This window comes from Ursus americanus, chromosome 12 (genome assembly GCF_024610735.1).
Source record: "Ursus americanus isolate L20-20 chromosome 12, mUrsAme1.1.p, whole genome shotgun sequence".
In the NCBI taxonomy this organism is placed as follows: Eukaryota; Metazoa; Chordata; class Mammalia; order Carnivora; family Ursidae; genus Ursus; species Ursus americanus.
Genome location: NC_142138.1, coordinates 61,959,557 through 61,976,064, shown reverse-complemented (window position 1 = coordinate 61,976,064; position 16,508 = coordinate 61,959,557). Strand labels below are relative to the sequence as shown.

The 16,508-nt window shown below is 38.6% G+C and overlaps 1 protein-coding gene and 1 non-coding gene across 4 annotated transcripts in view; one reads left to right on the top strand and one right to left on the bottom strand.

The window, feature by feature from the left end:
- Positions 1–16,508, top strand: part of TRIM33 (tripartite motif containing 33) — a 124,218-nt gene that overhangs the window by 46,011 nt on the left and 61,699 nt on the right. For all 3 annotated transcript variants that reach the window (XM_045801451.2, XM_045801450.2, XM_045801452.2), the window contains exons 2-4: positions 2,652–2,770; positions 3,177–3,321; positions 3,487–3,619. In XM_045801451.2, coding sequence (XP_045657407.1) covers positions 2,652–2,770; positions 3,177–3,321; positions 3,487–3,619 — 397 coding nt within the window. The remainder of the gene's footprint in view (positions 1–2,651; positions 2,771–3,176; positions 3,322–3,486; positions 3,620–16,508) is intronic.
- Positions 5,689–5,795, bottom strand: LOC123795436 (U6 spliceosomal RNA). Its single transcript, XR_006780486.1, has one exon. It is a non-coding gene; the product is annotated as a U6 spliceosomal RNA (small nuclear RNA).

The following is a 16,508-nucleotide window of genomic DNA, read 5'->3' as shown; positions in this document are numbered from 1 at the left end:
ATGGAATGTCTCCATCTTTTGTATCGTTCAACAAAAATATTCTGTTTAGATGCTGCATATTTCTTAACTTTCTCAGTATTTTACATATGTATATGTATGTATATGTGGACATTTTTCTATCTTTTATAGCCCCCCCCCTTTTTTTTCCCATTTGTGAACTTTGCACTTGCTGTTCTTGGTTTGCATACTGTTTCTTCTTTCCTAGTTGAGTTTGGAGTCACCCTCAGGCTCGGTGATTGGCAGGATTGATTCAGAAAAACTGTTACTCTTGGGGCGCCTGGGTGGCACAGTGGTTAAGCGTCTGCCTTCGGCTCAGGGCGTGATCCCAGCGTTCTGGGATCGAGCCCCACATCAGGCTCCTCCTCTATGAGCCTGCTTCTTCCTCTCCCACTCCCCCTGCTTGTGTTCCCTCTCTCGCTGGCTGTCTCTCTCTCTGTCGAATAAATAAATAAAATCTTTAAAAAAAAAAAAAACTGTTACTCTTATGGTTGCATTTTATTAGGAGAGAAGAAATAGATTAAAATTAGCAAAGGTGCTTGGTATGAAGTCCAGGAAAAAATAAGCACAAGCTTCCAGATGTCTCCTTTCAGTGGAGTTGCACAGGGGGATGCTTAGTTTTAGAGTAACTATGTCTGATGATATGCAGGAGTATTGCCAGTCAGGAAAGCTTTACCTGAGCCTCCATGTCTAGGTTTTTATTGGGGAATGGTCACAAAGAGGTGCATTCTCCATAGAACTTACACCACCTACTGAGACTCCAGCCACCCTCAGAGGTCAAACTGAATACAGCATGGCCTAAGGCGTCAGGCATACAAAAATAGACTTATCAGGCAGAATATTCCAAGAGTTAGAGGTCATGTCACAGGAGCCATTTGAGGGCCAGTATTGGAGATAGGCCTTCCTTAGGAATGTACAGGATTTAAAGAACCAAGGTCAGCGAAGTAAACGCTACTGCACACTAGTAAATGAATGTTAATTTTTCAAGACCATGTTTAAGTGTGACTTCTTCAGTGAAAGTTTACTTTATTGTAAGACGTTAGTTGCTCCCATAATTTTGCTCCTACAATTACTTAGACTTATCTCCTTCATAGTTTTATTATACTCTGTGTTTCTTGAAAGGTTTGTAATTCAGTGCCATCTCAAATATGGAAATATTTATATCACTTTTCCTCCTTTCTCTTTCCCATACTGTTTCTTACTTTGGTTTGAAAAATTATTTTTCTGTATTTCCTTTGAGAGGGTCTTTGTATGTACTTTCTCTTATAAAAACTATGTTTTGTTTTCAAACATATAGCTTTGAGTTTAACAGTGTATATGTCTACTGGGAGACTGATATTCCCACTTTAATTTAATTAATTTAGAGAGTGTGTGCATGTGTGTGGGTTGAGGGGGAGTAGGGCAGAGGGAGAGGGAGAGAGAATCTCAAGCAGGCTCCATGCTCAGCATAGAGCCAGTGCAGGGCTCAGTCTCATGACCCTGAGATCGTGACCTGAGTGGAAATCAAGAATTGGATGCTCAGTGGACTAAGCAACCCAGGTGCTCCCTGATATTTCTACTTTTAGAATGACACTGTGTTTAAGTTTCTATAGGTTCTATAATTTGTATACTTAAAATTCTTGGGGATTCTGTTTACATCCTAGTCTATGTATGGTGCTTCCTATAGGTGTACATGGTGGATTGTGTCATTATGCTATATCCTCAGTTTTATGGCTGACACGTAGTAGTTCGTTTGTTGTTTTGACTGTGTGGTATTTTGTAGTTTTTAACTTTAACTTCCATAGGTTTATTTCTTCTGATAGGTGCTAGAACACTAGGAGGTTCAGGCACCTGTGATCTTTCTTCCCACATGAAAGTGAATTCAAGTAGTTCTAAACCAAGTCAGAATTTATTAGATGATAGATTGTGTATTTCTTTTGCAGCCGTAACAAAATTGCCATTAACTTGGTGGCTTAAAATAACACGCGTTTTAATGTCTTACTATTGTCAGTTTTACTGGGCTACAGTCACGATGTCTGCTAGATTCAAAGTGTAGTCAGGTCTGGTTCCTTCTAGAGGCTCTGAGGAGAAAATCTGTTTCCTTGTCTTTTTCACCTTATAGTGGCCACTTGTATTTCTTAGCTTATTGCTTCATCTCCAAAGTACATGACTCCAATCTCTGCTTCCATTGTTAGCCACCTTCTCCTTTTCTGTAGTCTAATCTTCCTCTGTCTCCCTCTTACAAGATGACATTTAGGACCCATCAGATAGATAATCCAGGACAGCGAATTCCCATCTCAGGAGCCTCAATTTAATCATATCTGCAAAGTTGCCTTTGTTCTATAAAGTGACACTGACAGGTTCCAGGGATTAAGATCTGAATATCTTTGGGAGCCATTATGCAACTAACACATTGGAATAAAAGCACTTTTAGATTTTCTGGGTTTGTTTTGTTTTGTTTTGTTTGTAGTATAAATGCTTGTTTTCACTTCCTAAATAGGGTATCATTTCTCCCCAATGGAATAACTCAGTGGATTATTTTACTCAGCTCTTAATGTTCATTTCTTTGGTCTTGTCTGTGACATATGAATAAATGCTTTCCATATGGGCATCATGTACAATTGCCTTATTTTTCCCCAAGGACTATTTTTTAATGTTGTTGTTTTGTGTTGTAGTTGGTGTAATACGGTGCCCAGTATGCCGCCAAGAATGCAGACAGATAGACCTTGTGGATAATTATTTTGTGAAAGATACATCTGAAGCTCCTAGCAGTTCTGATGAGAAATCAGAACAGGTATGCTTCTCAATTTTTCTTTATGTTCTTATCTTGATATTAAAATGTAAATAAAAAGAAAAATATGTTTGGATAGTTACATAACTTAGAGTAGTTAAGGTATAGTTCTGTTTTTCCAATTGAAAATAAAGTCTCTTTATTCTATACCCTAATATCTAGTTAAGTGAAATGAGAAGTCATTACTTAAAAATTCAAATCTTGCATATAGTTTTTGTGTTCTGAGACTTAGGTTTTTACTCACTTGAATGTTTGATATGGAAGGAACAGGATTTTATTGAAGATAAATGGATAACAAAATAATTTTATTCCAGTCATTTGATATATTTGAGAGCAAGTCAGAAGGTTTTTGTCTTGTGAATTGTATTTTGTAAATTTGATGTAGATTAGTATTTATTTCCTCTTTTAGGTATGTACTAGTTGTGAAGACAATGCAAGTGCAGTTGGCTTTTGTGTAGAATGTGGAGAGTGGCTATGTAAGACATGTATTGAAGCACATCAAAGAGTAAAATTCACTAAAGATCACTTGATCAGGAAGAAAGAAGATGTCTCAGGTAAGATAGAAGCAGTTTTAATGATTAATATACTATTAATCTCCCTCTTTTACCTCACAGCATTTCTATTTATTCTTCATATGCTTTGGATATCAATATTAATAAGAATTTAGAAAGTTAGATAAAAATTTTCAGTTTAAAAATATATGTTTTATTTTACTACAGAATCTGTTGGAGCATCTGGTCAGCGCCCTGTTTTCTGCCCTGTACACAAACAAGAACAATTGAAACTTTTCTGTGAAACATGTGATAGATTGACATGTAGAGACTGTCAGCTATTGGAACACAAAGAACATAGGTACAGAAGTCATAATTGCTTCACAAGAAATCTTACTAAAATGTTTTGTAAAATTAAGTATTCTTATTTAATCTATAATTTCATTTGGTAGCATTTTCTCACTTTCGTGTATTTCTTAAGATATGTTTTTGATGAATTATTTAACGGTTTCCACATTCATATCTAATTATCTTACGAATATTTGTTAAAAATTTATTACATTTGGGTTTGCAAGAAAGGAGTTGCATTATTTCTTTATTTGCTGTGCTTTTGCTTCAAATAAGCTTTTTTCAAGTGTACTGTGGTGTTTAGGCTCTGGGCTGTAATCTAAAAAGGTAATATTCCTGCAGATATGGCTGATACACATTTTAACATCAAAGCATAACTATACTGATTTCATGTTAGTTATAAATCCTTTGTTTTTCTGCAAACTGTAAGTAAGCAAGCATAGTTACTAATTTTTTAATACATATCTTTCTATTTCAACCCTATTATACCCCCAGAATTCAATAGTATTTGCTTATAACCAGTCTGTTACGTTTGAACTCTTCTGGAAATGTACTAAAATTTCTAGTCAGGAGTATAACAGTCCTCCAGCAAATTTCCCAGTTTCTATTAAATTGTATTATAGTTTAAAAGATGGTCTTGCTTACCCATAGTCCAGCCTTTTCTAAAGTGTTCTTATAATACTTCTGCTGATTTGATGGAAATAGGTTTTATGAATCTCCTGCCAAAAAAAGAGTAGGTTGAGTTGGATTAACCACATCTAAATGTGTTTCTTAACTTTAGGATGTCTTAGTGCTTTTAAATCCTTAAGGTCATTGGAATTCATTATTCCAATATTATTGGATTATTATTGGATATCATTCCAATGTTAATTCCTTAAGTTCATTGGAATTCCATTATTCCAATTCCCTTAAAGAGGGAGTACATTAATCCTAATAGCTAGCAATTTTTGCATTCGTCGTTTGTGTGAGGCACTTTCTGAATGCTGCACGTTTGTTTAATTCACACCAACTATCCATGAAGTGTTAGTATTGGTATCATGACTGTTTTAAAGGTGAGGGAGCCTACTTACAGAAAGCTTTAATAATTTGTACAGGGTCTCGCCATAAGTAGTAGAGCCTAGGTTTGAACGTAGACAGTTGGATCTGTTTTAAGCCCGTATGTTCATTTTCTTTTATTTGGTATATAGATACAGACACAGTATATGGAATCTCTCAGACTTGACCACATAAAAATAGAGATCTTCCTTCTATATTACTGTTCTATAGAACATATGTTTAGAATTGCTACTTTAAACTTTTGTGACCTTAATTTGTTCCGAGATGTTTCATCTTACTTGCAAGTTGGCTCAGGTTTCACTTGAAGTGACTAATCTTGTAGATGCCTTCACCTCAGGGCCAAATTTAACCATTGATTGTTTTGTAATAATCTCAATAAGACATTAGATTATCATTCTTACAGCTGTAGTCAGTCAGATCTTTGAGTACTTGGGTTACTTAATGCATTTTAATTGTTGATGAGAAGCAAAAAGAGAAGGAAGATGGCATCCTTTTTCCCATGGAAGACTAGCTTCAGCTGTTCTTCCCTCAGAGTTTAACCTTGCCTGACCCTTCTTTTTCCCTTACCATTTTTCCTTTGAAACCTTTTAGTTTCAAATCCTAATCGTCTCTTGAATGTTTCTCCCTTTTCTTCTTTAGCTTGCACTCTATTTTTTCCAGTATAGACTCTTGTAGAACTCATGTCATTGCACTGTTTTATTTATTTCTGAATGAATGAGAGGGAGAGGGGGAGAGAGAATCTCAAGCAGGCTCCATGCCCAGCCCAGTACAGGGCCCAGCATGGGACTTGATCTCATGACACTGAGACCCTGCAATCAAGAGTCGGACGCTTAACCGACTGAGGCAACCAGGCACCCGTCACTGTACTTTAAAACTGTAGGTCCTTGTTACTACAACACACTTAGAGTTGATCTCTCTGCTGTGAGTTTTACCTTGTCAAATCCATTCTGTCCACATTGCTGCCAGGATTATTTTGCTAAAATAGAGTCTCTTCTCACCCCTCATGCCCCCCCGCCTTTTTTTTTTTTAAATATGGAATGCTTCACGAATTTGTGTGTCATCCTTGCGCAGGGGCCATGCTAATCTTCTCTGTATCGTTCCAGTTTTAGTATATGTGCTGCCGAAGCGAGCACCCTCATGCCCCTTTTAAAACACTTTTCAGGGGTTCCCCCATAGCTAAAGTTTCAAGTGTTCAATATAGCATACATTATTGAGCCATACTATTCTTTTCTCTTCATCATCTGTACAAAGTTGGGAAACAGCCCACAAGACTGCCTCATTTCTGATATCGACTGCAGAGTTCAATAAAAACCCTAATGGGAAAACAACATGCAGTTCAGCTCATCGATATGATTTGTTTTTATCATCTCCAATTTAGAGCCTTTGAAACAGGATGCTGTCTGTTCACCTTAGAACTGTTATTCATAAACTAAACAGTTTGCGTGCCCCCTCTCTCTTTTAAATTTAAATTTATTAGTTTATTCAGTTTTGAAGTGTAATTGACAACCAAGCAGTTCTTTTTTTGGTTCTCAGAGAGCTGTTCATAGTGCACCACCCATGTGATTCTAGGATTCAGCAGCTCCTTGAGTGGTTTTAAAGTGGGTAGGGGAAAAGATGCTATTTGCATAAATACAATAAATAACTCTTAACATCCTGCTGGTCATATGGTCCTGAACAAACAATTTCTATTTTATACAGAACTCTCCTGGGCACTGCCTTCCATTTATGTATGTATGTATGTATGTATGAATGAATGAATGAATGAGAGAGAGCACAAGCAGGGTGAGCGGCAGAGGGAGAGAGAGAAAAACAGACTCCCCACTGAGCAGGGAGCCCAACCCCAGGACCCTTGGATCATGACCTGAGCTGAAGGCAGACGCTTAACCGACTGAGCCACCCAGGTGCCCTGGGCACTACCTTCCTTATTAGAATGTTCCTCTGTTGCCCAAGACATTGTGTGTGTTTCACGTTGCAGAGTTATATTATGTCCTTCAGTCAGTCTTAATGCCCAACAGCAAGTTAGTAATTTTCTCTCAAATAGCATACATTTTAGCATGGTATCCAGAAATTTTCTGGTCCAAAATCCCAATGGTTGCTGCTGAGTGGCACTCATTAGGTTTTGCCATAAGCTCTAGTCCACGTAAATATGTGTTGCTGCCAGTCCCCAAATCATGTCCAGCTGTGTATCTTGTGGGTCCAAGAACATCTGGAAACAGACTGCTTTTTGCACTTGAGGCATGGCCTACCTTCAGGATCCCATTCAAATACAGCCTTTTGGATCGTTTTATTGATTGGTGCTACTAATATTCCCTGATGTGGAATATGTGTCCTTCAGAATTCAAATATACTGCCAAACGTTGGGCTCCTTGTTTAGTTTTAGGGATAGGTGGCAAAAACTATTTTTCTTTACTTGTGGAATATCAAGGTTTGCACCTGACTAGGTTATTCCTAAGAATTTTACCAGTTTGGGCAGGTTCTTGGACCTGGTGGATTTATTAACAGTTTTTGGTCATCTGTGTCCTTGTTGCATTTAAGTCAGTCATACCTTTATCTTTAGCTTGTGATATTGTCATGGTATCAAGATAGTGTATCCTTTCTAACCTCCTTGTACCAGTAAGCTGGTGAATTTAAGTAACCCTTTGGCGATATGGTAAATGTAAATTGGGATTCCTTCGTGTGAAGGAAAATTGCTGTTAATTTTTTTGGGGGAGATCAACACAGAAAAAAAATTTTTTTTTGCAGGATCAGTTACTGAGTATCACTCTCTTTTAGACTGCTGTATATTTTTCCCTACTATTAAAATCATATCAGGGACTGCTGATGTTATGGGGGCGCTACTTTATTCAAGCTTTATTGTTAGGCTTGATGAGCCATCCACTTTTTTCACAGGCTACATATACATTTTTTTTCTTTTTAAAGATTTGTTTATTTATTAGAGAGAGAGAGCCAGCGAGAGAGGGAACACAGGCAGGGGGAGTGGGAGAGGAAGAAGCAGGCCTCCAGCGGAGGAGCCTGATGTGGGGCTCGATCCCAGAACTCCGGGATCACGCCCTGAGCCGAAGGCAGACACTTAATGACTGCGCCACCCAGGCGCCCCCTACATATACATTGTTATTGTTCAGAGAATTCATTGGTACCAGCACTCTGGCTTGTAATTTGTTGTTAGAGTGGTAATCTTTTTGTCCACCAGGTATCATATACTGTCTCAAATTAATTTTTGTGGGCTCAGACAGTTTCATTGGTTCCCATTTTAGCATGTCTAACCAAGACTGGCCTTAAGGTGAATTTATATGCCTTCTGTTTTACAATATCAGTCAGACATAATATCTATCCCAATAATACAGTCACATAGAGGAGATGTAATCACCTCACAGAAAGTCTGTTCTGACATTCCAGCTTTCATCCATATTTTTACCTTAATCCTGTGATCTATTGCTTCTCCTCCCAATTTAACTGTAGCTCCCCATTAGACTTCCAACACATTTTAAAATTATAGTGCATTGGGCTCTCATGTTAAGGAATCCCAGAAATGACTTTTATCCACTCCCTGGCTATTTTACCCACACAAGTGCATATTATCTTGGTTCTCCAGTTGGGGTTTGAACCAGAAGACCCTTGCCTCTCCTTCAGTCTTCAGTTTGATTAATTTATAGGACAGTCACCCCTGGTAATTCCAGGTCAGGTTTTTCACTATCTTCTTTGTCCTCTGGCTTTTAAAATTTCTCTAAATTGGGGTAAATACAGCAGAGTTGTTTAGGGCCCTTTAATGTTGGGGAGCAGCAGTAATTCTTATTGGTCCACCCAACTTCTAATCATGCTACATTAAGATTTTTATTTTAACCCCATCAGTATCTGCTTTATCATCCCATTTTTTAATAGCCATCTGAAGATTTCCGTCCTGCTGTGTTAAATCTGTTGACTCTCCCCTTTGGTTTTCCCTGTTTTCTCAAGAATCTCTCTAATTTTCTTAGCATCTATAACGTGCATATTGGGAATTTGAGAAAATAAGTCTGATAAGGCTTTTCAGGTTGTCGCTAAATATTGCAGCAATAAGGTTACATGGGGTGCCCATGTAAAAGAGTCACCCTTAATCACAGTATTTACTATAACTTCAGTAAGAGGCATATTCAGTAGGTGAATATCCTGTTTTTCATAATGCGAATCCAGCATGGCTTACATAAGAAATATGTGGGGAATCTCTGCATTTATAGGAGGACAATCCTTGTCCTCTGTTTCAGGGTCAGCAAATTTTATGGGATCATTTATCTAGTCTACTGGGTTAGCTCTCCCCTTGGGAATGACCTCCTGTGTCTGAATTATGTATAGCCGTCTGTGGTTGTTCACTAGTGAGTTGTGGATCCTGCATCAGCCCAGGCATTGCTCTTCTGTTTTGTACCATTCAGAACCAGTGATACTGCTTCTAGGTTATCACTCTCACAGTATTTTAGTGTAGGTTTTTCCAGAAGAGTCGCTCTACAAAATGAGGCGTTCCTTTGCACTGTACTCTGTGATTTCATTAGTTTCTTGGTTTGGTCTTTTTTTTTTAAAGATTTTATTTATTTATTTAACAGAGATAGCCAGCGAGAGAGGGAACACAAGCAGGGGGAGTGGGAGAGGAAGAAGCAGGCCCACAGTGGAGGAGCCTGATGTGGGGCTCGATCCCATAATGCCGGGATCACGCCCTGAGCCGAAGGCAGGCGCTTAACCGCTGTGCCACCCAGGCGCCCCCTCTTGGTTTGGTCTTTTCCTCAACCTGGACTACATTCTGTGACCAGAGGTCATTGAGGTACTCTCTGTTTTCCCAGAGTACTTTTTCCCTTTGGAGTGACCCTGAGGCTAGATGTGCCCGTAGTTGAGACTAGCTGAAACCTAAGCTTTGCCCAGTGGCAATATCTGTCCCAACACACTGTTAATTTTAGCTACTGCAGAATCAGTAACCAAAGGGTTGTATAATTAACTTGTTTCTTACTGGTTTGCATTTCCTTATTTATCCAGGGAGTCAACTCCTAGGGTGTTGGGTCTACCTTTCTAAATTCCATTGATAACTTACCTCTAGTAACTTCAGCTGCAGTTTCATACCATGAGTGACTAGGTGGTCATCCAGGAATCAGAGGTTCATAAACCCTTGTTTTCTCATCCTTCTTCCCAAACCACATGTTTTAGTGAGTCAAGATCATTCTAGTGACTCCCATTTCTGATAGCAACTATGAAGTTAGAGAACAATGCACAAGTGCCCCTTCACTTTTGGCACCAAGTGCAGAATTTGAGGATCCCTGTTTTTTTTTTTGTTTGTTTTTTGTTTTTTGAGAGAGAGAGAGAGTGCACACACGCCAAGTGTGTTCGTGTACGGGGGGGGGGAGGGGCAGAGAAGAGGGGGAGAGACAATCCCAGGCAGGCTCTATGCTCAGCATGGAGCCCAGCGCAGTAGGGATCTATCTCACAACCCTGAGATCATGACCTTAGCTGAAATCAAGAGTCAGCCATTTAACCAGCTGAGCCACCTAGGTGCCCCTGAAACCACCCTTCTGACACCTATTATAAGTTGGGGATTTCCTGAGGCTATTGTCAGATTCAGTGATTACACTGAAAGGATAATGAAAGGATACAGATTCAAATCATTCAAGGGAAAGATGTATGGTGCAAAGTCTAAGAGTGTTCCAAATGTGGAGGTTCCAATTGTCTTCTCTCAGTGGAATCGTGGACATAATTAACTCCTCCCGGCAATGTGTGACAGTATGCATGGAATATTGCCAACCAAGGGGGCTCATCTGACCCTGGGTATCTAGAATTATTAAAATCATAAAATTTATGATGTAAATTTATAGAATCATAAAAATTGGAGCTCTGTCATGTAGAATATGTTTCACCGTCGATATGACTGATCTGTCTCCAGCCCCTCCTGAGGTTGAGCTGATACTGGGTGACCTAAAGCCCTCACTATAAACCATGTTTAGCATGTAGCCCAAGATGCCAGGTAAACAAAGTACTTTAACAGGCAGTACATTTCAGTACTCCTAGTAATTGAGACAAAAGCCAGACCCCTATTTGTTAAGGTTAAACTCATTATTACAGTTTGTTAACTTGTGCTCTTACGGTAGCAGATCTCCTGCTTTAAACTCTCTGCCTTTACAAATGCTATTTCTTAGCTTATAAAACACATTCCTTATCTGTCAGAAATATTTACCTTTAAAACCAGTTCACTTTTGGTGTGTTATCTACACCAACACTTTTTGCTTCATCCTTCCCACTCCTTTTCCCTACCTGGACTTTAAGGTCTTTTAGGACTGTTTTTTCAGGGGTCTCAATTTCCTGTATGCTTATTGATCAAGTCAGGTTTCCCATCTCTTCTTGAGTCTATTATGTGATTATTTATAGTTTCTTAGAAAATCATCTATTCTTTAGAAATTTTAAAAACATATTCACTTAGAATTAAAAAGCATTAAGCTTTTATAAAAATCTGTGGTTATCTCTCTCTCTCTCTCTTTTTTTAAGATTTTATTTATTTATTTGACAGAGAGACAGCCAGTGAGAGAGGGAACACAAGCAGGGGGAGTGGGAGAGGAAGAAGCAGGCTCCAAGCGGAGGAGCCTGATGTGGGGCTCAATCCCGGAACGCCGGGATCACGCCCCGAGCCGAAGGCAGACACTTAACGACTGAGCCACTCAGGTGCCCCTGTGGTTATATCTCTTGTTTATAATGTATAGCTGCGTTTATTTCCTTTTTCCTCATTAGCCTGGCCATAGATTTGAGTCTTTTATTGGTTGTTTGAGTCATGCAGTTCCTGAAGGCACTTATTCTGTGTTCTGTATTTAAAAGTGTTCTGATTCTCACAGTTCTCTTATATCTTTATTCTTTCCTTAGTTCGATTTTGTTGTACTTTTCTTAGATTCTTATGTTGAATATTTAGTTTATCAAAAAGATTTAGTCTCATTCCATAATCATTATTGACTTACACAGTCTGTAATTGTAGTTTTGGATCCTCCCCACCCCCCTTTTGAAGGTAATTGCTTCATAGTATAGTGAGAAAGATGATGAACTCTGATGTGTGTGTGTCTGTGTATCTTTTTTTAAGATTTAGTTATTTTAGAGAGCATGCACGTGAGTGAGGGAATGGGCAAAGGGTGAGAATACCAAGCAGACTGCTCACTGAGCATGGAGCTTCATGTGGGAGTCAGTCTTATAACCCTGAGATCATGACCTGGGTCAAAACAAGTGGAACACTTAACGGACTGAGCCACCCAGGCATCCCTTATATATATATATATATATTCCCATATATATATATATATATATATATATTCCCATATATATATATATATATATATATATTCCCATATATATATATATATATATATATTCCCATATATATATATATATATATATATTTTTTTTTTTTTTTTGAGAGAGGAGAGAGCATGCACGCAAGTAAAGGGGAGGGACAGAAGGAGAGAGAGAATCTTAAGCAGGCTCCATGCTCAGGACAGAGCCCAACGTGGAGCTTCATCTCATGACCCAATCCAAAATCAAGAGTTGGACGCTTAGCTTACTGAGCCACCCAGTGCCTCTGTGCAGCTTTTAAAAGCAAAAAATGTAGTACCAACTTCAGAAGCTGGCTGTAGGGATTGAATGAGAATTTTACATATAAAGTGCTTAGCACAATAAGTACTCAATATCAGTTTAGCTGTTATTACTAACATTGTTACCTATACATTTTCTTTTTTCTGTTTTTTTTTTTTTTTTTTAAGATTTTATTTATTTATTTGACAGAGTGAGACAGCGAGAGAGAGAACACAAGCAGGGGGAGAGTGAGAGGGAGAAGCAGGCTTCCTGCCGAGCAGGGAGCCCGATGAGGGGTTTGATCCCAGGATCCTGGGATCATGACCTGAGCCGAAGGCAGATGCTTAATGGCTGAGCCACCCAGGCGCCCCTTTTTTCTCTGTTTTTAAAAACATTTTGTTTATCTCTTTATTCTTTATGGCCTTGGAAGTTGTTCTCAAAAAGGAAAGCAGCTATAGAACTTTATGAAATTTTGTACAATTTGAACATTACATTGTTTCTAGCTCAACCATGGGGTTACCCCACCTCCTGCTATAATTCTATTCACAATAAATGAATAAAATAAGTATAGACTTAAAAAAATCAAAATGAGAGAGCAGACACCAGTGGATATTGTAGTGAATTTTTCAAAAGCTGGGAAATGGATTGAATATATGGTGGACCTGATAATTGACCTAGTGGAGTTGAATGAACTACAACCCTGGGGCAGGCAAAGGAAGCTATGTGATTTAATTCGTAGAAACCTATCATGGATCAGGATTTAGAGGCGATAGGTATCATAGAAGATGGGCTTATTCTCTTTGGCAATATTAGGTCTAGATGGAGAGTGGGGATGAAGTACGTGGCTGACATCAGGGAGGTTAAATGTAAGTCTACATTAAACTGTGGGACCTTCACTTTCCCTCACTTGCTTCCAGATTGCCAGTAGTAACTTTTTTTTTTTTTTTTAAATGATCCCTTGCTATCCGCCTCTCTAGAATGACAGAGTCCTTTTCATTCTTGAGAAAGTGATCATCAGAGACCTCTAAATGTTGACATTTGGGGTTCATTTTTTTTTTTTTTAAGATTTTATTTATTTATTTGACAGAGATAGAGACAGCCAGCGAGAGAGGGAACACAAGCAGGGGGAGTGGGAGAGGAAGAAGCAGGCTCATAGCGGAGGAGCCTGATGTGGGGCTCGATCCCATAACGCCCGGATCACGCCCTGAGCCGAAGGCAGACGCTTAACCGCTGTGCCACCCAGGCGCCCCTGGGGTTCATTTCTAATTAAGATTACCTTAAGTGTAGCCCACCAATTCATACATGACTCTAAGCAGTTTTAAGTGTATTTAAATGTGAATGGATGAAAGGATCATCTGACATTTGAGTAGAGCCACCCTCATGTGCCTTATGCCATACATTGTGGGCTATATTGAGAATTCTTAACTCTTCCCTCTCTTGTCCGCTTCAAATATAGATACTGGAAAAGCTAAATATTTCCTTTTTCAGCATTCCTCGCATTTGGGTAGCTCTGATCCCCAGTTTATGCCCATAAAATGTAAGTGGAATTCTGCTTAGTTTGTGGTTTTTAAAAGGGACAAGCTGCTGGTGTCCGCTTTTTTCCTTCCTTGAATTAGGATGTGATGCCTGGTATTGTGACACCATTATATGCTCATGAAGGTAAAGCCAAAATCATCTCAGAGATTGTGCCTTTGATATTGTTCAACTACCACCATTAGCTACATCTGGTCTTGTTAGAGGAGTCTTTATTAGTCATTACAGCTATACATATTTCTGATTGACACAGCCACCCACATGAAAAAAGACCAAGACACTGAATAAAAGGGCCGTGAAGGGCGTAAGATAATATAGGAACAAAAGGAAATGTAAAATCAAACAAAATTATGACATCCTTAAAGATATGACAAGCTACTGGTCATAAAATAAAATAAGGGTAGAATCTTTGTAAAAGAAATCATTAAAAGAAGAAAGAGCTCTTGGAAGGATAATATCTGAAATAAAAAATTAATAGGTTTTGTAGATAAATTCTAGTTAGTCTCCTAGAAAATAGAGCAAAAAGAGAAAAGATAGGTAAGAAAATTACAAGATAACAGCGAGCAACACGAATTAAAGAAAAAGAAATGATCAAATAAGTGGTGAAACTCTCCTAAGAACCTAGAGTTGCCAGTCAGAAATGACCTATTTAGTGCCCAGTACATTGATAGGGAAAAAAAAAAAAAAGACCCATAAAAAAGTATATCTCACCATGAAATGACAATATGCTTTGGATTAAAATGAAGATCAGCAAAGTTTCCAAAGTAGGCGACATGTAATGAAATGGGAATCTAAATAGGATCTTTAAAAATAGCAATACCAGGAGACAGAAGATGCTGGAACAGTGATTTCAAAGTGGGAGCTGAGAGGGAAAGATTTCCAATAGATTTCTATAGCTAATAGCTAGATTTATATAGCTAAATTATTTTTTTTCAAGGTTTTAAAAAATTTTTAGGTAATCTACCCTGAACATGGGGCTTGAATTCACAACCCCAAGATCAAGAGTCGCTCCACTGACTGAGCCAGGTTGGTGCCTTTTATATAGCTAAATTATTACTGTGAGAGTGAGATATAGACATTTTTCAGCATGCGAGGACTCAGAAACTGCCTCCCATGCACCTCTTTTTGGAGCGTTATTAGAGAATGTGATCTACAAAAATGTTAGTCAACCAGAAAGTGAATGGTGAATTGTGAATGTCCAGAATGACATCTATACAGTAGCTAGTTTAACTGAAGCATTAAGACTGAAGATATCTACACCCAAGGAACAAATAATCCAATCAAGAAATGGGCAGAAGACATGAACGACATTTCTGCAAAGAAGACATCAGATGGCCAACATACACATGAAAAAGCACTTGACATCACTTGGCATCAGGGAAATACAAATCCAAACCGCAATGAGTTACCACCTCACACCAGTCAGAATGGCTAAAATTAACAAGTCAGGAAATGACAGATGTTGGCGAAGATGCAGAGAAAGGGGAACTCTTCTACACTGTTGGTAGGAATGCAAACTGGTGCAACCACTCTGGAAAACAGTATGGAGGTTCCTCAAAAAGTTGAAAATAGAGCTACCCTACTGTAATTGCACTACTGGGTATTTACCTCAAAGATACAAATGTAGTGCTCTGAAGGGGCACCTGCACCCCAATGTTTAGAGCAGCAATGTCCACAATAGCCAAACTATGGAAAGAGCCCAGATATCCATCAACAGATGAATGGATAAAGAAGATGTGGTGTATATATATATACAATGAAATCTTGTCATTTGCAATGACGTGGATGGAACTAGAGGGTATTATGCTAAGTGAAATAAGTCAATCAGAGAAAAACAATTATCATATGATCTCACTGATACGTGGAATTTGAGAAACAAGGTAGAGGATCATAGGGGAAGAGAGGAAAAAATGAAACCAGAGAGGGAGACAAACCATAAGAGACTCTTAATCTCAGGAAACAAACTGAGGGTTGCTGGAGTGGAGGAGTTTGGGAGGGATGGGGTGGCTGGGTGGTGGACACTGGGAAGGGTATGTGTTGTGATGAGCGCTGTGTACTGTGCAAGACTAATGAATCACAGACCTGTACCCCTGAAACAAATAATACAGTATATGTTAATTAAAAAAAAAAAAAAAAGACTGAGGATATCTCCAGGAAAAAATGGAACCACTTCTGATATATTTGGTATTGTTAGGTCATTTGAAAAATAATATTGACAAATATTTGACATATCTGATGGAACATGAGATTCATTAGGGATTGGTAAATTGAAAGTTAAGCAAAGGAGAACAGAGGGTATTAATTCCCCCCCCCCAAAAAATGTTCTGAAAAAAAGAGAAGTTGTTCTTGTTCCACTCCTTGGCATCATTGGACAGTATTTACATTCATTTATGCAACAAATAATTGCATGCCTACTCTATTTCATTGGACAAATTAAACTCATTGTCCACAAGGACCTAATTTTTCATAGGAGTTGAACAAATAGTAAATATATCAGTTGTTGATTGTTATAGAGAAAAAGCTGGGAAGTTGGGACAGGGTATGTGGATGTGTGTGTTTTTATTTTAAATAGGGTGGTTTCAGAAGGCTTCCATGATGAGGTAGGCTTTGAGTGGAGACTGAAGGAAGAATGGGGGCAACCCTACTTAAACTTGGCAAGCCAGAGGAGCATGTTTCAGATAGAGAAAGCAACTGGCAAGGGCCAGAGATAATAGCATACTGGACTTCTTTGAGAAGCTACATAGTCTGAATGGAAT